The 23,421-nt window shown below is 40.1% G+C and overlaps 1 protein-coding gene across 2 annotated transcripts in view; it reads right to left on the bottom strand.

The window, feature by feature from the left end:
* Positions 1–23,421, bottom strand: part of pdlim2 (PDZ and LIM domain 2 (mystique)) — a 76,280-nt gene continuing 52,859 nt past the window's right edge. For both annotated transcript variants that reach the window (XM_056246680.1, XM_056246681.1), the window contains exons 7-10: positions 8,322–8,440; positions 3,701–3,840; positions 2,110–2,221; positions 1–1,183 (exon numbers count right to left, since the gene is read on the bottom strand). In XM_056246680.1, coding sequence (XP_056102655.1) covers positions 991–1,183; positions 2,110–2,221; positions 3,701–3,840; positions 8,322–8,440 — 564 coding nt within the window. In that variant the 3' untranslated portion in view covers positions 1–990. The remainder of the gene's footprint in view (positions 1,184–2,109; positions 2,222–3,700; positions 3,841–8,321; positions 8,441–23,421) is intronic.

A 23,421-nucleotide genomic window follows, 5' to 3' on the forward strand; every position in this document is an offset into this window, starting at 1 on the left:
TCCGCTGATTATCAAAGTTTTTATTTGTAACGGAAAAGGTAAAGAGAGGCAACCCTACAAACACAATGTGAGGATTCACAATTCATCTGACCTTGGCCTGATGTTTTCACTCTGATACTCTTTTCTCCTGCATTCAAAGCTGTGTATCTGAGCATGATCAAACCTCTCTCACCCAAAAATACACAATACAGTCAAAATGAAACATGCAACCCTGAACACAAACAAGTGCGTGCAAAACCCTCCGCTCAGTCCAAATACAGTTTAAAGTGAAAAATAAACATATTTACACATATTTATCATAATTTCTTAGATTTCCCTTATTTAATACAAAGCAAATGGCAAATAAACTAAATGCGTGTGGATGGAGGATTTGTTGTGGATGATAGTTTCATTTTATGAAGGGAGAAATATCCATCAAACTAAGAATCACTTCCAAGTAATCATCAAACCCTTCAAACAGGTGCAAACTGAAATATATGAAACCGTTTGCAACTATTCACACACACAAACACACTAAGGAAACCAGTCCTGTATGCATTAGCGCTGCTGATGCCCACTTGTAGCATCTAACCATTTGAGTCACGGTTTATGGAAAAGCTCTGCAAATTTCAGCCAAAAATACAAACTATTTAAGATAAACCCAAGTTAAATGTCTATCGAAACAAGCTGTTTTCTAAGCATAATACAACATGTGGAAGTGGCAGGCAATGTAGAAATTCAACTGCAATATGCTGACTGTTATAGAAATAGCACACACTCTAATGCAGACGCCCCCTTCCAAATCCAATAGTCTCTAGTTGTGGGGTGTAACAATACCTGGAGGAGAAGACTTAACTGTGCCAGGTCCCAAAGCTTCAAGTGACATAATGCCAAACCACTCTTATTTGGCTCACATTGGAAAACGTAACAATGAAATCATCTTCTCCTCCCTATGCTCCTAGCCAACTAGAGGAGTTGGAGGTGGTGTCAGGAGGGCGGCTGATTGGCGTCTCAGTGGTGTGGGGACACAACAGAGCGAGGGCTACCGCTGGGAGCCAGGTATCTTTCCCTGGCGTGTTTCTCACAGAACATGTTGTCCTCCACCCAAAAGTGACCGCGCATCTTTAGGTTGAGTCCACATTCTGTACAGGTGTAGCACTCTGGATGACGGAAACAGTCATCTGTGATCCTCACAGCCTGAGTGCTGAAAGGGGAAGGAGAAATATAACTTTTAAAGTCACTGAACACAAGGTCTGTTCTATAACTTAGCTTTTCGCCTAGACGACTTTTGCCTAGACTTTGCCCGATTTATAGTCTGGTTGATGCTAGTTGCCGAAAATCAGAGCCAGTCTACAGATTTTGAGCAGTCAGAGTTGACAGATTTAGAGTATGATGGGCACAGACACCCATTTCTTTAGCTTCAAACTCTGATTCCATCCAGTTGGAGGATATCAAACATGTTTGATATTTTGAATTGATTTTAGAACACATTTTCATTTTACAGGCATCTCCTAGCAATAAAGCACATGTTTCTGTGTTATTTTGTTGCGTTCTGAATAACTTGAAAGTCCATACGGTGCTTTATGGGATGCTATTTGTATTACTATTACTTGTTGTATCTGTATTTGTATATGTGCACTGGAAGCCTCAGTACCAAGGAAAATTCCTTGTGTGTGCAAGCACACTTGGCAATAAAGCTCTTTCTGATTCTGATTCTGATTTTTAAACAGCACTGAAGTACTGGCACTGAAGTAAATTAGATTGTTGTCAAAAGGTGGTACCTTTTGGAACAATGTTCTTGAGGACGACACACCTAAGGTGCCTTAAAATGCTGTCTAGGTTTTGAAAAGTGTTTGTCTCACTTTATGAAGGTGTTGAAGTGTAATTCTCACATGGTAATATACGAACGAATAACCACTGAGATGGTTTTGTCTCAGTCGTCCTCAATCATCAACTTTAATAAACGTGAAAAGATGATGAGAACGATTCTTCCCTAAAGGCTAAACATCACACAACACTCATCAAGTTACCGGCTCATTAACCTCTTAAGCAATCCCAGCGTGCCTGTGCAAAGGACATACAGTACAATGGAGTGTGTGCAGAAACAGGGATTCAGACGTTTTATCTTACACAATACTGGTGCCACATTTTTCACAGGTGTGGTGTTTCTGCACTCCAGAAACAGGGGATGTGACCTTGGAAGGGCTTGGTGTCAACTTGCTTGGAAAAAGGATGGCGCCCTCTGTGAATACAAAAATAAAATGACAGCGCCTGGAGGAAAATCATTTCCCTTTTACCTCCACCCTCATTGACTTTGTTCAAAGCTCACCTTCACAGTTTTCAATGTATGCTTAAAGGACAAGTTCGGTATTTTACACTTAAAGGGATACTCCACCGTTTTTTCAAATTAAACAATGTTATTCTCTTATCTAAGACGAGTTGACACTTATTGGGAGCACTTCGACTCGGCGCTGTAATATCTTCACTCGTGAAAAGTCCTCTCCCCCCTCTCCCTCTCCCTGTCATTTCCGTCAATAGAACCAACGTGACCTGCACGCCTGCAGTAGCCTAGTAGTTTTTTGTGCAGAGTTGACGGAGGGAGAGGGAGAGGGAGAGGGGGGAGAGGACTTTTCACGAGTGAAGATATTACAGCGCCGAGTCGAAGTGCTCCCAATAAGTGCTATTCCGCCATACATTATAGTTATCCATTTTACCCGCTTATAAAAAGCACCACATTTTATTTAGTGTCACCATACTTGGTCGTGTAACTACTCGTATAACTATATTTAAATAGAGAAAACGTGGATGTGTTTGGTCGCTTCTAACTTCATCTCTGTTTGGCCCATATACAATGAATGGGGCTAAGCTAACTGCTTTCAAAGTTCTCTGCCCGACAGAGCGATTAAGTGCACGCACTGAGACGAGAGAAGTATGTATCAACTCGTCTTAGATAAGAGAATAACATAGTTTAATATGAAACAACGGTGGAGTATCCCTTTAAAGCCCTGTTTCAAGATCGTTTCTGATGAAATAAAACGGTTAAGATTAAAATTTGGACACATGCTGCTGTCCCGAGAATTTTTGGTTTCTGTGGTTGCACGCCCCCACCTCCACAATGGTTGCATAGGTGCAACTCCATTCACTTGACTTGGGAGAAAAACTACGATAAAACCTGTTGGAAAGCATCTTTTACAGCGATTTTTGTGTGAGCATATCAGTGAACACCACTGACCACTCGGTGAGTTTCACGGCTTTGTAAACTAAAGTTTAATGCGTTTTAGGAAGGATTGTTCCTGTGCACCTATGCAACCATTGTGGAGGTGGGGGGGGGGGGGGGGGAGAGGGGGCGGGTGCAACCACAGAAACCGAAAATTCTCGGGACAGCAGCATGTGTCCAAATTTTAATCTTAACCGTTCTATTTCATCAGAAACGATCTTAAAACAGGGCTAAGTGTAAAATACCGAACTTGTCCTTAAAAACATTAAGCATGCGCTAAAAGCTTTTACATCATGGTTATTTCGGTTGTCTTCTGACAACCAAAATAAAACATAACACTTTCTGATGTTTTTCTTTTTCCGATTGTTTTTTATAACCAACACTGTTTTCGCAATTTTGGAACAATTGTGAAAAATGTGAACTAGACTTTGTTAGACGTTCATTGAATGTCTAAGCCTGTGGCATTAATTTCCCAAAGCACTCTTTTTATGCGGTCTTACAAACCTTTCTCATCAGCTTCCAGCACCTCCTGCAGCATCTTGAAGGTGTTGGATTGGCGAGGAGCCGCACGCGATTCTTTGTTCTCCTGAATCATCTTGTACACCTCTGATTCTCTGTCAAACCTCTGCATGGCGAAGTCTGAGCTGAAAGAGAGAAAGAGTTCATTCATCTACAAGTTAAACTTGACACCACCTTAAAAACACAACCAAACAGCAAGACACAATCCAACAGTGATGTGTATATCTGTAGTAAGAATGAAGGGCCTCAGTAATCTTCCATCTCCATCTTTGAGTTATGTAGAAAATATACCCACATTAGTGAAACATTATGGAGGGATCAGTCCTGATTTTGTACTACAGAAGAGGTATGATTACAGATGCCTCTAAGGCAAAAGTGCTTATGCTTTCATGGCAACTTCATAAGTGATTCCGAGTCTATGGATAGTGTACAATGTCTGCTGTTCTATTTTGAGCGTATTATAACTCAGTCTTGACAAGAAACCAATCTTTTTAAAGACTACAAATTCAATATCCTTTATGACATGTTTCATATTAAAAATCTACAGTGTGTTTTTACACTGGACGTAGTATTTTACATTATGGAAAAACAGATAAAAATGTGCCTTTCCACATTCCTTGGTAGCAGAGATCTCTGTATTAACTAAACTAGTGTGGATTTGAGTCATTCCTGCCTAGTAAATCTCAACACATGATGTTTCCATCAAAGTATAAGACTTTTTTCTCTCCATTGTTCTTCCCTCACTCATATGGTCGACCCTAATCTCTCTGAATGCAGCAATCAGCAGACTGTACTTGGGGAGTAAAAAGATTGGGGTAGAATATGAGTGGGGCTTTGAGAAATGGTGTGTGTTTTATGATGACAGGGTTAATGGGCTGATTAGAGTGCAGTTACAGTAGCCGTCCAGCGGGAAGTTTATGGCTGCATTTTTATACATAGTCATAAACAGAGCTTTCTTGCACACATGGGCATCCTATAACTGCTTTACACATATTGGACCTTTGCCATACAGACAAACTAAACAGCCTAGTGGAAAACATACACGCATGAGAATAAACACTTTACCCACAAACATACACAACTGTTCAAAAGTTTGAGATCAGTAAGATTCAACTTTTTTTTAACGAAATAAGAACAAATTATCATCAATGTTAAAAAGTTTTTGCTAAGCAACAAATCATTAAAACAACTGAAAGGAGAAATGGCTGCTGAAAATTCAGCTTCTGCCATCGAATGAATAAATTACATTTTAAAATATAGTAAAATAGAACTTTTTGAATTGAAATATTTAACAAATTACTGTTTTTACTGTATTTTTAATTAAATAAATGCAGTCTTGGGGAGTGTTCACATACACCAAATGACAAGTAATATCACCCAAGTGTATATGGTGTGTTTGTTAAGTGGTATGAGTCTTTATCATCACATTCAAAACCTGCTCTTTCAACATTTAATAAACCAGTGAAGACTGTTACTGCATATCAGAGGATGTATAACAGACATGGGGCGCATTTGGTGCGCTGCATTTTTTATCGAGTAAAGACTGGGCTGTAGAGTGAGAGTCTGTCTCATGATCCCAGCCTGTGTTCCCCTGTCTTGTAAAGGACTTATGTTGAAGTCTATTCTATGTTCCCATTTGTTTCTGTGTTCACTCCTGTGTTTGGTTTCCATTGTTGTCTTGCCTGCCTTGATTGTTACCCTACCCTGGCTGATTAGCTCCTGATTGTTCCTAGGTATGTCTTGTTTGCCAATCACCCCTTTTGTATAAATACCCAAGTTTTTCTCATGTTCTTTGTCTGGTGTTGTCCTTCTATGGATGTTACATGTGTGCTTGTCAGCTTTGTTTGCATTCCTTGCCCATGTCTGCAGTGTTTGAAATTAACACCCGCCAAATGTGGATAAAAATCAACTGTGGTGGGTAACGCTGTCAAATCACAAGCCAATTTGGCGTGTTATGTTTACTTACTTTGCTGGGGAAGTTTGTGTAAGTCAAATCTGTGCACACTTAGTGCAAATACTCAACTCGTGAGTCATCGTGATCTATTAAATACAGTGCATAGCGCAGAATCTGCACATATCTGGCTTACTTGAACATGCCTATGAATACGCAACAAATAACGGCGTGCTTGTTCATTTGCATTGAAGCAATAGCGAAGATTAAAAAGCATTTGGTTAACAAAAGACATTTTTTGTACTGTATTCACTTTGTACTATATTGATCGGTCCACCTAAAACACATTTTTGGTGATAAGGATGAAAGATGAAGGGAGGAGATGCTGGATGACAGGATTTTGTTTGAAAAAGAAATGAATTATGAAATCTATCAATCCAAATTTTATTATAATTATACATGCATATTTATTTATATATATATATATATATATATATATATATATATATACACACACACATATATACATTATATATAATGTATGTGTATGTGTGTGTGTGCATATGTATGTGTATGTGTGTGTGTGTGTGTGTGTGTGTGTGTGTGTGTGTGTGTGTGTGTGTGTGTGTGTGTGTGTGTGTGTGTGTGTGTGTGTGTGTGTGTGTGTGTGTGTATATATATATATATATATATATATATATATATATATGCATGTATAATTATAATAAAATTTGGATTGATAGAGATATTCTGTATATATATATATATATGAATGAAGTATTCAGTAAGCTGTGACGTAGTTAGTGTAATCATGTTCATTTCTTGTTCATTCAAGTTCTGAATGGCCGGTAACTTAATTTAGAAGCCAAATTGGCGGGTGGGTAAAAAAAAAGTTAATTTCAAACACTGCATGTCTATTTATCAGTTATGCCTGGATTTAATATCATGTTTGTTTGAATAAATGTTTGTTGCATCTGGTTCCTACTGTCGCTCCTTTTTTTTTTTTCTGATCAATCCTGATTGACAGGATTGGCCTTGTGATAGTTTGCTAATGAGTTAGCTGTCAAAACAAATGTTATCAGGATTTCTGTTTTGTGCAAAGGCCATGACATGGGGTGAGAAATTATTAACCAGCAGCCAAAACAATCCAACAGGACTCTTGCCCTGACAAAAGGTGAATGCTAATAACTGCAACGTCAAACAGAGGCGGAAAATTACAAAATCAGTGTCAAATGAGATTAAAAGTGTCTGTCATGAGGGTTTTATTGAGTTTCTGGGTGTGGTTGTCACAAGAAACCAGCATGACAGCATCTCATAACTGACATGACTGTTTGCGTGTTGGAATGTGCGCTACCATATGGTACTGGACAAAAAGTAGCATGTCCAAGAAATGGCCGAAAATTAATAGAAAGAAGCATTTGGAATAGTCATTACTGAGGAAAAAGCATCTGAAGACACTATAAATCTCCAAATACATGGCATGTTCACTATCTTCATGCAGGCTGTTCAATGAGACATGCTTCAAATTGAAACCAGACAGTGAGTTTGAGATTCCGCTGAAAACTCTCCCAGCACCTCTCAGGGTCGACGGCTAAATTCATGGGGCACAGGACAACATTTTTATGGGTGCGCCACCTCAACTGTCTGGGACCAAAGAGTAGGTTATAGAATAGGGGATCATAGGAACCGGTTGTCCCCCTCGTGTTGCATGCACAATCCCCTGACATAAATGAGTGCTGCAGTAGGGAAGTATTCATGTTTCTCATTCTGAATATTTAAACGGCACCATTTACTGAAGTAAAGACGACACATGCATAGAAAGAACATTCCATCCATCTGCAACCCCCCACAGCTGAAATATGATTACAATCTTGCTAAACAGGCTTCAGATTGGAAAGTAAAAACAGTCGACGCAGCATCATTACATTACAGTGCAGAGAACAGAGCGGAGCGCTAGTCTCACATTACGATATTTCATCTTCCCCTGCAGACTAGCCTGTCATTTGCCATGTAAGTTCGAGGAAGATGTCTGAATAGTTTGGACTTACCTCAAAAGCAAACAAAGACAAATTCCTATCCAACTAGTTCAACTCTTGTTGGAACAACAAGAACAGAGCCTACAGTGACAACTGCACACACACATCTAAAACTCCAGCACAACACACACACCCCTCTCTGTCGAGTCTTGACGAAAGTTGAGAGTTTCAGTCTGAAAGGTGTGACTTTAGGCTGCCTAGTATTGGTTGATCATTTTCCTATTGGTTGAGCAAAACGGGGGTGGAGTCATTGGTATGTAGAAGAGGGAGAAGGGTGGGGGGGAAATTAGGGGCAGAAATAATATAATCAATTTCTAAAAAGCAAGACAAAGTGAGAAAGTAAAGGCATTTTTGGGACATTAGCCATGTAGTGCGAGTCATTTAGCCATCTGACAGAAGGAGCCAAAATAAATCTGTTCTGAGAACTGTTAAATTGATTTAAATACATTATGAAAAAAATGAAATAAAAACTATGCAATTGAACCAGACCTAACCTTCTTATTCTCATTTTAAAGAAATAATCTTAAATAAATAATTAAATACTGTATGCAATTTATTTCCGTATTACATCTTAATTTGTAAAATTAAAATTGTAATAATAATTTTGTTAGTAATGGTGATTAAAATGTTCTTCTGGGTGACCTGAGGAGAGAAACAAGGCAAATGTGCATATATGTACCTGCGTCGAGGGGAAACGGGAGGCTCTCGTTCGATGGGACTGTGTGGAGAGTATCGTCCAGGGGGAGTTGGAGTCCGACTTGATACGGAGTTACTGCGGAAATCCACGGAAGAGATCTCCTACAGAATACACAGAACGTAGGACAGGTCAGAATAACGCACTTTGCAGTGTTAGCTGTACATCCCTAAGATTGTGTGTGTATGCTCAGCAGATGTCGGAAAAATCCCAGGATCTTCCCTCGTCTCATACCCCATGCTGAGGCACCTGCAGTTGCTTAGAGACGTCTGGGGTTGAGCAACCTTGTGTGTGTGTGTGTAAGCTCAGTCCAAAGGCCAGAAATACTGCCACCCTTGTTTTTTTCTTAATAATGATAAAAACCAGGGAGTACCGAGATATTTAAGTGCAAATGTAACCAGCATCAGAAAGCAGTTTTCAAAATCGTAAAAAAAAAAAAATGACTACAGACTTTCAAAGACAGGATTCTGAAAAAAAAGAGGCTTTTTTTATGTTTATCGTAATATTTTAAAAACATACAATGGTATTTATTATTATTAAGTTTTGCAATCTGATTTTGTCAATTTGAAAGATTTTCTGTACAATGACACCAGTTTTTTAAATGTCCTACACTACAGTATGTGAAGGGTGAATATTTAAACTTTGGTGTGTTAAATTCAGGTGGAATTCCAAAATATGCCTTGGAGTGGAAGAAGAAAAAAAACACATACATGAATGTTAAATATTGCTTTTCCTTCAAGTAGCCATGCAGCAATCAACCCAGATTTATATCTTATTGAAAATCACATTCCAGCTCACGCCAGAACAGTTAGAACAGACTGACAGTTTGAACCATAGAAATACATTTCAAAATCCAGATGAAATATAAGTAGCGTGGACTTGGTTGTTGATTGGATAAAGGCACATCTGCAGTGACTGTAAGAAAGGGAAGGGCATTAAACGAACAATATGATTGGAGAAGTCCAGCATACATCACCAGAGAAGTCTGTGGTTTCAACGGAAGGTCAAGTTACGAAATGACCTTTACGTTACCTTCACACACAATACAAATATTCCACACCATAAATCACACTATACCAAAATCCACATAATGGATGTTTAAGATGATCTATTCCAGATCAATAAGTGTTCCAGATTGGATCCCACACATGTGAAAATGAAGAATTCTTTAATTGTTCTAGAATAGCTCCATTAGCTGATAAGAAAAAAAATACAAAAAGGTCAAAAAGGACAGAAATGCATTCAGATCTGAGAGTCAGACATTGTACAGGCAAATTCCTTAGAGTTTCCTCATGGAACATGATTTGATAAACAGGAGACCGTTTAAAAGAATTAATGTGGAGACAGAACAGGGGGACAAAGATAATAAAACCGAGCAGGTGGGAGAAACTGATACCAGGGGTGCAAAACTCCATTCCTGGAGAGCCACAGCCCTGCAGAGTTTAGTTCCAACCCTGCTTCAACACTCATAACCTGTAGTTTTCAAATAAGCCTGAAGGACTTGATTAGCTGGATCAGGTGCTTTTAATTAGGGTTGAAGGTAATGGCCCTATGGTAGAACTGTGGCCCTCCAGGAACTGAGTTTTGCACATCTGACTTAAGAGTATGTTTACATGACAACAATGTAAAACCGGAAAAGTTTTTCCTGCGTTTTTTTTTTTTTTTTTTTGCGTACAGCCGACAACGTTGTCAAAACAATTCCCTTACACATGGATCCAGGAAACCGACTACAAAGCTGTATTCATGTCAGGGCAGTTTTTGATGTCACTTAGTAAAGGAACACTACGTGCCTATAGACTGAACACACATGCGCATGTCACCGTTTTCACAAATTCGCTTTTTTGTAGTTGACACAGAGACAAAAAAAAAGGTATTGTTTTCAAAAACTTGCGCTTTGAATCCCATTTTCAAAAGTTTGCGTTTTCAGGCCCCCAAAAAAGCTGGAAGTATGCAGATCTGTCAACATTTCAGCTGGTCTCAGTGTCCAGATAATCTTTGACTGTGATCTTAGCAGTATTCTTGGCCACAGAGACTGAGTAAAATCGATTTCACATTAACTCTTTACAAGAGAAGCAGCTGTGTGGAAAGTTTTTCGTGCTGGTCTTGTGAGTTCCTGATGGCCGTGCATATCTACCGGAACTGTTGGGAAAGAGATGAGAGTGATGGAGAAGGCATGCTAACAGATGTTTGGCCCTAATGCTGATTGATGTTGTCCTGGGCAGCTCTTTTGACACCAGCTGTACTAAATAGAGGAGTCTGTTCCCAGGCCAGCTCCAAAATGACAACTTCCACCTGGGGCTTTTTGGCTCCATCCATCAAGTTTCACAAAAGTGCAGCCAAGAGCATTTCCGCTCACTTGAAGAAATTATCAGCTGCTGTGACGATCAGTTACACTGCTGGAAAGTTTTGGCGGTAAACACTAAAGCAAACTTAACTGAGAACAGATTTGCATTCAAAAATTCTTTAAAAGGACAACATGTACTTTTTTTGTATTTTATTATTTAAAATGAATATTTTTATTCATAAATATGTCCTCAATGGTGTACAAATACCTCTGCCAATTATCTGACTTATCCTCGTAAACGAAAAATTTATTCTCTTTATATACACTCACCTAAAGGATTATTAGGAACACCGTACTAATACTGTGTTTGACCCCCTTTCGCTTTCAGAACTGCCTTAATTCTACGTGGCATTGATTCAACAAGGTGCTGAAAGCATTCTTTAGAAATGTTGGGCCATATTGATAGGATAGCATCTTGCAGTTGATGAAGATTTGTGGGATGCACATCTAGGGCACGAAGCTCCCGTTCCACCACATCCCAAAGATGCTCTATTGGGTTGAGATCTGGTGACTGTGGGGGCCATTTTAGTACAGTGAACTCATTGTCATGTTCAAGAAACCAATTTGAAATGATTCGAGCTTTGTGACATGGTGCATTATCCTGCTGGAAGTAGCCATCAGAGGATGGGTACATGGTGGCCATAAAGGGATGGACATGGTCAGAAACAATGCTCAGGTAGGCCGTGGCATTTAAACAATGCCCAATTGGCACTAAGGGGCCTAAAGTGTGCCAAGAAAACATCCCCAACACCATTACACCACCACCACCAGCCTGCACAGTGGTAACAAGGCATGATGGATCCATGTTCTCATTCTGTTTACGCCAAATTCTGACTCTACCATCTGAATGTCTCAACAGAAATCGAGACTCATCAGACCAGGCCACATTTTTCCAGTCTTCAACTGTGCAATTTTGGTGAGCTCTTGCAAATTGTAGCCTCTTTTTCCTATTTGTAGTGGAGATGAGTGGTACCCGGTGGGGTCTTCTGCTGTTGTAGCCCATCCGCCTCAAGGTTGTGCGTGTTGTGGCTTCACAAATGCTTTGCTGCATACCTCGGTTGTAACGAGTGGTTATTTCAGTCAAAGTTGCTCTTCTATCAGCTTGAATCAGTCGGCCCATTCTCCTCTGTGCCCGGTTGCATAAAGCACCTTAAGTTTTTCCCTTAAGTATGATACTTAAGGGGCGATTTACCCTTACCTAAGAGAACAACTTAAGGGTGTTGCATATAATCTCTTAAACGGTTCTCTTAGGTAAGGGAAACATTTAAGTGTTTCACGACAGCGATCCTGGATTCACGTTATAAAAGTCTGTTGTTGCCATAGATACGCAAAACACTAACATGTCGGAATATCACGTGTCAGTCCAGTGACGCTATCACGCAACACCGCGTTAGCTCCGAACGTGGCGGCAGTTTGTGTTGTTCACCGTCTCCTGCTTTGGCATTTGTTTAGGTTTTGTGAATGCACTTCTGGCTCTGTGTCTCGAAATACAGCTGAGTATATTTCCATAGCATACCTGTTTTCTTCTGTCATGATTCCTTTTAAAACACAGAATCAGCTCGTTCTCCTGTGAATTTTTTGTCGGCCACACACTCTCCGTGCGCGCACTGACTTAACGTTGTGATAGTTTACATGCGAGTCGCCTGTAATGACAGACAGACAGCCGTCTAGTTTGATAGCGATGTCAAATATTGCGCGTCGATCAAATCGGTATTCTTGCAACAATTTTTCATGGCTAAATTGGTCCAAAGGGTTCTTCCTATTCCCTATGATCTTCAGCTGGTTTCATAAATTCAGCCATGTCGTCTTATTTTTGTCCGCGTTACTCTTAAGGTTACGATTTCCAAACCTTAAGTTATACTTAAGGAAATTACCGTTAAGGGGTTTTATGCAACACTTAACGATTACTTAAGTGAAAAAACAGCATTTAAGGGAAATTCTAAGTGTATGACGTTTCACTTAAAAAAAACGTTAAGTAACACTTAAGGGTATTTTTCTGCAACACCCTTAGGTTTAAGGGAAACATAAGGGCGACTTTAAGGGAAAATTACACTTAAGGTGCTTTATGCAACCGGGCACTGACCTCTAGCATCAACAAGGCCTTTTCGCCCACAGGACTGCCGCATACTGGATGTTTTTCCCTTTTCACACCATTCTTTGTAAACCCTAGAAATGGTTGTGCGTGAAAATCCCCAATGCATTCTCATCCCAAGGCGTCATATACTGACGCTTTTGCCAAAGCGTCTACATCCGACGCACATGGCACCCTTTAGCGTCAATATAACACGCTTCGGTTATGGGTAGGTTTAGGTCTGGGGTAGTGTTAGGGTTAGACAACTAGGAGGCGCCATATATCTGCGTCTCATATTAACGCTAAAGGGTGCCATGTGCGTTGGATATAAACGCTTTGGCAAAAGCGTCAGTATATAACGCCTTGGGATGAGAACGGGCTGAAATCCCAGTAACTGAGCAGATTGTGAAATACTCAGACCCGTCTGGCACCAACAACCATGCCACGCTCAAAATTGCTTAAATCACCTTTCTTTCCCATTCTGACATTCAGTTTGGAGTTCAGGAGATTGTCTTGACCAGGACCACACCCCTAAATGCATTGAAGCAACTGCCATGAGATTGGTTGATTAGATCATTGCATTAATGAGAAATTGAACAGGTGTTCCTAATAATCCTTTAGGTGAGTGTACATGGGACGGGTAGGTCCACGGAGGCTTCCATGTAGTTCCGCCATCTTGAAAAACTATAATAGCAGAGAGGGACAAAAAGTACTAGGCCAACGCGTTTCCACAACGCGTTTTCGTTCAGAGCCAGCGTGACGTAACTGAAAGCAGCAGAAGCGGAGGAGCAGAGCAGTAAGAGGCGCTTGTCACTGCCCTGGCAAGTTTAAAAGGCTGCATTGCAAATCCTCATCGCCAGAAAAGTCCAAAATAGATCGTAAAAGGAAACGTGACCGAAGATTACAAAAAACACGAGTTAATGTCGGGATAGCTTTTTCCAGGTGGATAGAGCTAATGCAGGAGAAATATTTCAAAATAGACGCTGAAGTCCTGCTTTCTTCTCGACAGGTAAGTCAATGTTACAGTCTTAATTATAAGCTTTTTTTCTTATTACAATAGTTCTTATTACTTATTACAATAGTTCATGTTTTTCACAGTCAGTAATTCATACTGTAACATTCGTTTGTTTGTTGTGTCAAGTTGCTGTTTATTTGAAATAACAAACCTGTTCACCCGAAGGAACACTCGACGAAGTGCTATTACAAGACATCCTGTCATAACTTTTTGGTACATAATGGCTACCGTAGATGCAACGCGCATTTGAAAAAGTGAGGGGCTGGAGAGCACAATTCGTTTGAATGCAAAATACATTTTCACTAGCCTGCCTGCGTCAGACTTCGTTCTTCCGCTCCATTTCAGTTCGCTTCTGTACTCAGTCTGAGACATCGACATGTCTCAGTTTTCCTCCGGCCTGAAAACAGCCGGCCAATCAACGAACAGAGGGCGGGCTGAGAGCCGTGACGTAGACGCTAAGCACCGAGTTTAAGATTGTATTTTAGGTTAAGGAAATCGAAAACGACCGCGGATATGGAGACACGGGATGCAATTCGCTCTGTTGTGGAGAATATTCCCGGCATTTGCAAACTGAAGCCCGAACAAGAAGAGTGTTTGTTAAACATTTTGAATGAAGGTAATGTTGTGGCCCTACTCCCGACAGGTTTTGGGAAAAGTTTAATTTATCAACTATTACCGATCGTCAGCGAGAAACTGGGCAGGCCAAAGGCCGGCAAGGCGATATGTGTGATTGTGTACCTCTTGGTTGCACTCATGGAGGATCAGGTTAAGGAGGCAGCAAAACTCGATCAGCCGTGTTCACTCCGGTATTTCGCTCGATGGTTTCGTTTTCGCATCATACATGTGTTTAAAGTGGAAGTTCGATGCTGCTGAGCTGGCGAATAACACATGTCATAACCAAACGTTATGTGATTGGCTTATGGGTAACCAATGATTTTATACTTCAGACAAGCGCCCCGCCCCCGCCAGAAAGAAAACATTTATCAATTATGCCATGCCAGACTCTGTCTACAAAGCAAAGCGAAGTAGCAGAGTTTGGTATTACCAGGCTACATTTTCACCGCTAGATGGGAGAAATTCCTACACATTGTCCCTTTAAACACTTTTAGCAAGTAAGAATACAGAGAATAGAGGTAAACTGTGCCACTTTCTGTGAACGGTCAAGTCATGGGTAAAAGTTACATTTCAAATAGAAATCAACAAATACAGGGGGGAAACAATGAACTAATGCACAATCCCACTCCAAAGTCTTAAATGGCGGCACATTATTTTAATATGCAGCCAGAAAAATGTGTCATATTTCAATATGGTAAAACAATTATGTAAATTTTAACTTTTTATATCTATATAAAAAATGCTGCTTTTACTAACTCTTAATAAATATATTAGGCTTATATTAATAAAAAAAAGTTTTATACATTAGAATCTTAACGCATACGATTGTTAATAGATTAATCGGAAAACAAACGGTTTGACATTGAGGAGGGGAAAAGGTCAGGAGTAGAGGCAGAGAGGATCCGACCACTAGGGGGAGTCATATACACGTTAAATATCAATCTTATGAAGGAGGACAGTCAACTTCCAATCATTTTTCCTTAAGCATTGTTATGGTTTTTATGAGTAACTCATTGCTCACAACATTTCTCTGAGTCAAAAAATTGATTAGTTTATTTGGATAAGTTGTAAGAAGGAAAGTGCCCATTTTCCCTTGATCCAAACAAATGTTTCCTGTAGTCTAAACAACTTCTGGATGGCAGCAATGGCATCCAGGCATTCAAACAAACTTCATGGAAAAGTTTACAAGTATTTGATTTTGTCCATTCCAGTTTGGGAACTCCTTTCTCACCGTGTTGCTTTCTTCTTTTCTCCCCCCACCCCCACTCTCTCTCATCATTCTCACATTTTTATTCACAATAAGTATGACTATTAATTTCAGTGCATGTTCATAGGTCTTAATTGATCCAATAATCAATGTGAATCACACAAAGCACACTTGTGGTATTTTCTAAGTGCAACCACTAAAAATACTTTGGCACCAGTCACTTTTTTATATTCAATATTTTCATCCATCAACACTATCCCTTTGTTTCTTCCCTGTTATGTAATATAAAGCTGTCACCTGTCATCGGTTAGCAATCGGTTAGTTCTACCCTAAAACAAACGAGTCAACCTAAGTTAAAAAATCAAGCAACAGATCAATGTTGCCGTTTCTTAACACAATCTGACAAGATTGGCAGAAAGCGAGTTTCCCCTCACACACACCCAGGCACAAATCTCTGGAAATAGACCGTTCCAAGGACTTCTCTGACACAAACCGACACAGACCGGGAGTAAACTAGTCCAGAGTGTTGATGCAGGGTTGCCATGAGGTAATGGAGAAACAATGCAACAGAATAGAGTTTGAAAATGAAGAAAATGAAAGTGGGTGATGCTCAGGGTAGTGTCCTTACCAAATTGCAAAAGGCTGCGATTTAACTAAATGAGTCTAAACTAAAGTCTGTGCACAGCATGTTTCAGAGTAAAGCGCGACACAGTGTCTGCATGTGCATGTGGGAACATGACGTACGCCACTGCGCCAGTTACGCTGTATGTATTGTTGCACTTTGTTATTGTATTACTGCATATCATAGATTTGTAATTAGAAGTGATTGTAAACCTGTTTTCCGCCAAAATAAAAGGTCACTCAATTTTGAATTTTCAAAGTACAACGTAAAAAACAACAATGTATAAGATGGACTGAGGTTCACTTGCCCAAAGTCTCACAAAATCCTGTGGGAAACACTGGGGGGAGAGGGAGCAATTAGTTTGGACCAAGAAATCGAACCAAGTCTGAAAGCACCCTAAAACAGTTACCCTCAAATATATTGCAAAATGGTTCAAACAATAACAGTCCGCGAGGAACACACTTAAAATCCAGTAAGGGGACTTGACAGCTGGATATAACATGGATCTGGTGAAAAGAGGAGGAATTCTCCAGGCCTTAGGTAGATGTATGAGAAGATTAACACTATTTTGAGGGGGTGTAGACACAAATAGCCCGCTGAGGGCTCGCAGCTGTAACTCACTGACCTGGCACTGCTCTCGCCTGCTTATAGATGCGGTACCCATCAACAGCACACAGTTAGGATCTAGACAAGCTTGCCAGGAATGCAGTCAAACACAAACATGATCAGAATGGGAGAAACAAACAGACTCAGACATGGAGGCGGAAGGAAGAGAAGGTAAACTGCCTTTGCCATTCCATTAATTGACTTGAAATTGACCTTGGCTGTTCAGTGACCAATGAAACGCAAAGTAAATCCAAACAGGTCAATCGCATTTGTGCTTGACCATTTATAGTGTTGGTGAAGTGTTGTTTTACTGGGGAAGGGGTGAATTCCCTTCTTGCCCTGTGTCTGTGAGGATGTAAGCTGTGTTTGTGTTGGACTGAGGTTATGAGAAGGAAAGGAAAGGAAGTCCATGTGCAATCACAGGCTTTTCCTCAAGACCAAACACACACACACACACTCAAGTCTATCTGTTGGCACAGGTCAGTGCGCTTGATTAGCTTTCATCCTTACCGTAATCAGGACCTCTAAACATCCCAAGGACAGCACTGCACATACACAAACATTAACACGCACATGCACCAGACTATCTCCAAGACCATCGGTGGCACTTCGGTTTAAAAAGTGCTTCTGCTTCTGATTACTCAAAATGGTGAAGAATGAGCACATGCATATTAATTAGATTATGCACTAATATTAAAATTAAAACATTTCCAAAAAACAAATGCAGACAATTACAATGCGGTGTGTATGGTAAGGAAACTTACAATAATTTACCATGGTAACCAGTGTCCACAAAAATGCAATAGTTAAAAAGGATGTTAATATATATCAGATCTCTTTCAAACAGTGTGAAGAACATGTCAGTTTGTTTCATTTATTTTTTTAAATACCATGTTACCACAGTAACCAATGTCTTTAATGTAGAAAAATAGCCATAATACCAAAAATATCTCTAGTAACTATGGTATTTTGATAGACTATGGTTACCATAACTTTTTTGTTTTTTAAATAACATGTAGGTCGCAGGTAACTAATATGTCATATCCTCTTCTGATAAAACTGTGCTTGTGCACAAGATTACACTTACAGCAGTGATGTTTATCTAGTCCTCTTCTTGCATTAGGGCACTAAGCATGATTTTCATGTTTCAACCAACACTTTATATTTCAGATTTGTCCTGCGGTCAGCAGTGCATCATGGGAGCTGCAGGGCTTCAATATAGACAAAGTTTTACACAATGAAAAACGGGGAAAGATTCAAAAAAGTAATTGGCTCTTTTTAACTGAAAGGTAAGACTGCCTTACATGCGTTATATTGAGCTTTACATTTTCTCTCATTCATTTCTACGAGTAGTTATTCTGCCCCTCCTTACTCAGTCTCTGCTTTTTCCATACAAAAATGTGCGCACAATTGCATGCGACTAGATTTAGCCTACTTTTTATAATGGTTTCAATTTCCAAAGCTATCACTGAGTATTTTTATAGTGACGTGCCACGGGTTTGTTTAAGATAATAATGTAAAAAGCACAAGTATGATTTTGATTTAGCACCCTTGCGGCACACTTGTGCACGACAACTCCCTTCTACACACGAGCCATAACATCTCTTATTTGGGGCTTCCTGCCGCATGATCAATTTTGTGTGGTACATATGGCATGAATATGTATCAGAGGACACAGTGCAGCACATGCAGGGGGAAAAATAAACACGGTTCACTTTTAGATTAGGCACTGGGGTTTAGCACACTCGCTGTAGCCAAGTCTTCAGCAGAGCTTCATGGAGATGTAGAGAGTTTATTTGAAGAAGTTAAGATCTCTCGCTGCAGATCAGGATTTACAGATGCTGTAGTCAATGTTTCATTTAGAAATACTGAATGGTTTGGTCTGATTGGAGCAATGAATTGTGGGTTCTTCTCAAAAGGACCTTAAGTACAGTTTTAGGGTTACCCACCTAGATCTTAAATATAAAACCCTTAGCTGCATCACAGTGATATGAAAAACACGAAAATGAGGAAAACTAGTTCTGGAGTTTCAGATCGTCCGTATGCCCCCAGAGCATGACATCACCGGCTAACATTCATCTACCTCAAGGGAAGATCATCACAAGACTAATGGAGAAACAGATGGGAAAAGAGTAGTAATGAGGATTTCCTGGTTATTTTCTTGTTCCAACTTTTTTTTCTGGAAGTTAATTAAATTGGCTCGTGTTTCATTAAGTTTGTAAAATGTGTTCCTTTATTTTTAGGCCTGTTTAATTTTTGTTAGTTTCAGTTAACTTCCATCTTTTTGTGTGGACTTTGTTTGAAAATGAGTTTCGTTATATCTGCCCCTGTATATTATTTTTTGGTCCTTTTGGTTGGAAGAATAAATCTTATCTGTTCACTAATCTTGTCCTGCCTGTTCTTGGCCCTGACCACCACAGTCTGTAAAAATTTTACAAACTTATTAGAAAAACATTTAGTAGAAAAGAAAGTCTCTAGATCAGTGGCTCTCTTAGGTGTCAGAAAACTTCAACAGGGACCTCAAGATGACTTAATTAAGATAAATTTATTTTGCGCCCTCAAAAAATGACTCCTATGGTCTTGAAAATCATTTAAAGCAAAACTTACAGCTTGTTTATGTTCGTTGTGTTTTACCGTGAAATGACAAGTCTGTGTCTTTATTAAAATCAACACTATGGAACTTTTCAACCTTCATAATATATTTCCAAGACCCTTGTGATGGTACATCGACTTACAATAGGTTAAATGACATGTCTGCCATAGCCTGACGGGGTCTGTATCGCTTTTACTGGCACTACGTAACTTCGGGTTTCGGGTAGTAACCAGAGCACAAAAAGAACTACAAAACTCGACTGCTTTACGGCATACGTCACTTCCCCCACCACTTCCTCAAATTGTCTATAGAGCTGGTAAGTCCCGCCCCTTCCGCTTATCCCGCTGGACCTCTAGGTTGAAAAATCGTCAATGCAAGTGAATGAGAGAAAATAATTATTTTCTAATCCCGTTTGAATTTCACAATGAATGTGAACATATGTTGTCTGTGAATTTTTTATATAATTTTTCGTGTAAAGAATGCTACAATTTAGCGGGTAGAATTTTCATACGGTTAGACTTTGTGTGAGAGCACTTTGTGGTCCACAACTCTTCGCTGCTTTCGACACGTTTGATATACGTCACCACCACTAGCACACGGATCCCGTTAAACAGCCTGTTTTGTTTGAATGGTGACATTTGGGTACAAAACACACAGGCATCTCGATCTAATTCCTTAGATTATCGCACCGTGATTTGTGGAGGGAAAACGTGTTATGCGGTGATGTCACATATGCGACGTGTAGTCTTTCTCGTTATGTCTATTCCACAACTGCTAGCCAAAGAATCATACAATATACTGTCAAACTCGTTACATGAGAAATTATATAAAAAATTCACAGACAACATATGTTCACATTCATGGCACAATTCAAACGGGATCAGAAAAAAATGGTTTTCTCTCATTCACTTGCATTGACGCTTTTTCAACCAAGAGGTCCACTTGGAGTTTTACGGATGGGCGGGACTTACCAGCTCTATGGCCATTGCAGACATCCCAAGTCTATAGCGTCTCCCTGATGCCCGCAAATTAGTTCAAATCTGCCGGAATCTAGAGCGCGCATGCTAGACAGAACATACTGCGCGCATAACATACATAGCGCGAGCACGGCAGAGAGGGAGAGAGCGAGAGACCTTGCGAGTGTGCCTCACGAAAGCTAGTCAAGTCAACAATCCAGTCACCAAGATATACCTCCCTGAAATTACTTCTTGCAGGTTGGGATGTCTGCCATTGTTGATTCCAAAGCCAGTGCTGGATAAGCAGCGAGCGTGCACGTGCGACAGTAGGCTGCGGTAGGCTAAATTATTTACGACAGCGGTAATGGACAATTCCGCTTCCAACCTGTAGGGCGACCGCTGAGGAAAAGTTCCTTGGTGTTGCTTTAAATTATTTATTTCTCATCCACCCGTGACCCACCCACAATTTTTTAAATGTTATTTTTTATTATTTGACCCACCGATTTGAGTCAAAAAGTTTGAGAACCACTGTTCTAAATGATACATGCCAAACGCTGTATAAATTGGACCAATGGCCTTGTATGAAAAAATGAATTAACAAAATTCAAAAATAGAAACCCACGTGACCATCTGATTCATGTATGCTGTAGGAATCTGAGTTACAAACGAAACCATCTGTCGAGATTCAAAAGGGATTGTGTCATCGTTTTGGTCCGTTAGAAAAGCATTTTTTAAAAGAAAACTGGAAATTGATCAAGACAGAAATAGGATATCATTTGACCATCTGATCCAGGAATGTTAAAGGATCCGGAACAATAAAACAAGTAAATTAAACCTAGATTTAGGTAGATGTTTGAGTACATATCCCATGCCCTTCTTATCTCCTTAAACTAATTCAGACAATCTTCATTGGGCAGATACATGTGACTGAACTCATTCAGATGCCTTTGATTTGCGTGTGAGTGTGGTGTAAGGACACGCATGTTTACTAAAAATACATCAAACGCAGACGTTCAGCATGTGTAGAGAAACCGAGAGACAATGAAAGAGAAATTCTAAGCATGTGTTTGCATGTTGCTACTCCAGACAGCGTGACACAGTCCTGACCCAATAGTGTCACAAGATAATGTTATTATGTTTATGTGAGGAATACTATGCAGCAACTATGCATGACGGCTATAGCAAGTCAAAATTAAAATACAATTTCAACAAATAACCAAAGGATATGCATCATACAGCTGCAACGAACACATGCGGACATGGTTAAGATGTTTAGTTGAATCTGTGATGGTAGTTGATGCCAGCTGTGCTGGTTTCTGTAGCGCACAGACAGCTGACCTCCAGAGACTTTTATACACTATGCTCTCTACAGTTTAAAAACAACCGTGCAGTAACCTCAAAAACATCCAAAGAGTGATCGTTTTACAGGGAAATTGACAAGACTCATTCAAGATATAAAGGTGACAAAGGTGTATAGATTTACAGAGTGAGACTTCCTCTGGGCAAGAACGACCCGCATAGACTAGGGATTCTCAACCAGCGGGCCAAGACCAAGGGAAGCACACTTCCAAGTGATGACTTAAAATGATTTAATAGAAGACAAAACAAGCTTTAAAATAAGCTAAACGGATAAAAATTACATTGTATTTCTTATTTTAAATTTGTGCCCTTTATAACAAGAACCAGAGGCCAGATTCACAAAAATCTTCAAGAAAGAAGTTAAGAAAACTATTTTCTGAACATCTTTGTTTTCTTAAAGGAGTCATGATGTCACGGTGGGGGAATTTTCACACCGGCAAATAGATTTGCGACACCGGGGTTGGGGGGTGGATTTACTACTTACTTATGGCCGTCTCCCTTGCCAGGGTATGGGCCGCCAACCACAGATCTCCAGATTCCTGTCTTTGGCCATTCTTTCCAGCTGGTTCCAGGTGTAGCCCATCTTGGTGATGTCAGCCTCAAGGTCACGTCGCAAGGCGTTTTTTGGACGGCCTCTTCTCCACTTTCCTTGGAGGTTCCACTTCAATGCCTGCCTGTTGATGTTGATTGATGTTTTACGAAGAGTGTGCCCTATCCATCCACATCTTTTCCTGATTTCTTCCTCAGCAGGGAGTTGGCGAGTCCTTTGTAGGCTGGTGCTGCTGATGGTGTCAGGCCATCGGATCTGGAGAATTCTTCTGAGACAGTTAATCATCATCCATGCTTCCGCTCCATACAGCAACACTGACTTCATGTTGGAGTTAAATAGCCAGATCTTTGTTGCCAAGGACAGGTCTCTGGAGTTCCAGATGTTGTTGAGCTGTATGTAGACCACTCTTGCTTTGCCAATCCTTGCATTTCATTGCCCAACACTGTACCACACTGTTGGTCAATGATTCTGCCCCGATAGGTGAAGGACTAGACATCTTCCAGGGTACTTCCATTCAGCATGACTGGATCTTTGTCTTATTCACTGTTAATGTTGAGGCCAATCTGAGATATTATAGTTGACACTACATCCGTTTTCTCTTGCATCTGCTGTTTGTTGTGGAGAGAAGTGCAAGGTCGTAAGAAAAGTCCAGATCATCGAGCTAGGTCCACGAGGTCCACTGGATTCAGTTCTTTTGCTCTCTCGTGGATTCTTTCATAATCCAGTCAATGGCAAAAAGGAACAGGAAGGGTGACAGCAGGCATCCTTGTGGATTTAGGGTATAACATTTGTTTAGAATTTGCGGGCATCAGGAAGCTTCTATCAATATGGGTGGAATTGAAATCGCTTTCTGCTCTTTGCAATCGAATGCATGCTCTTTTTCACTTTTTCCGAATTTGCGACCACGTCTATGTATATAATTTGCGGGAATCACGGAGACGCTATTAATGTCCTGGATATTTAAATCACTTTCACTTTTCCTTTTGAATTCGCGATTGTGGTGATACTGACCGCACATTTTACAAGATATTTGTTAATGACGCTCAGGATCTGTTGTGCATCAAATCCTCAACCATCGCCTTTGTCAGTTATCTCAGCTTACTCTTGTTACGCGATAAGTCACGTGAAAAATGATCATTTATTTAAC

The sequence above is a fragment of the Rhinichthys klamathensis genome, unplaced genomic scaffold, assembly GCF_029890125.1.
Source record: "Rhinichthys klamathensis goyatoka isolate OS25496 unplaced genomic scaffold, OSU_Roscu_1.1 h1tg000040l_1, whole genome shotgun sequence".
Lineage (NCBI taxonomy): Eukaryota > Metazoa > Chordata > Actinopteri > Cypriniformes > Leuciscidae > Rhinichthys > Rhinichthys klamathensis.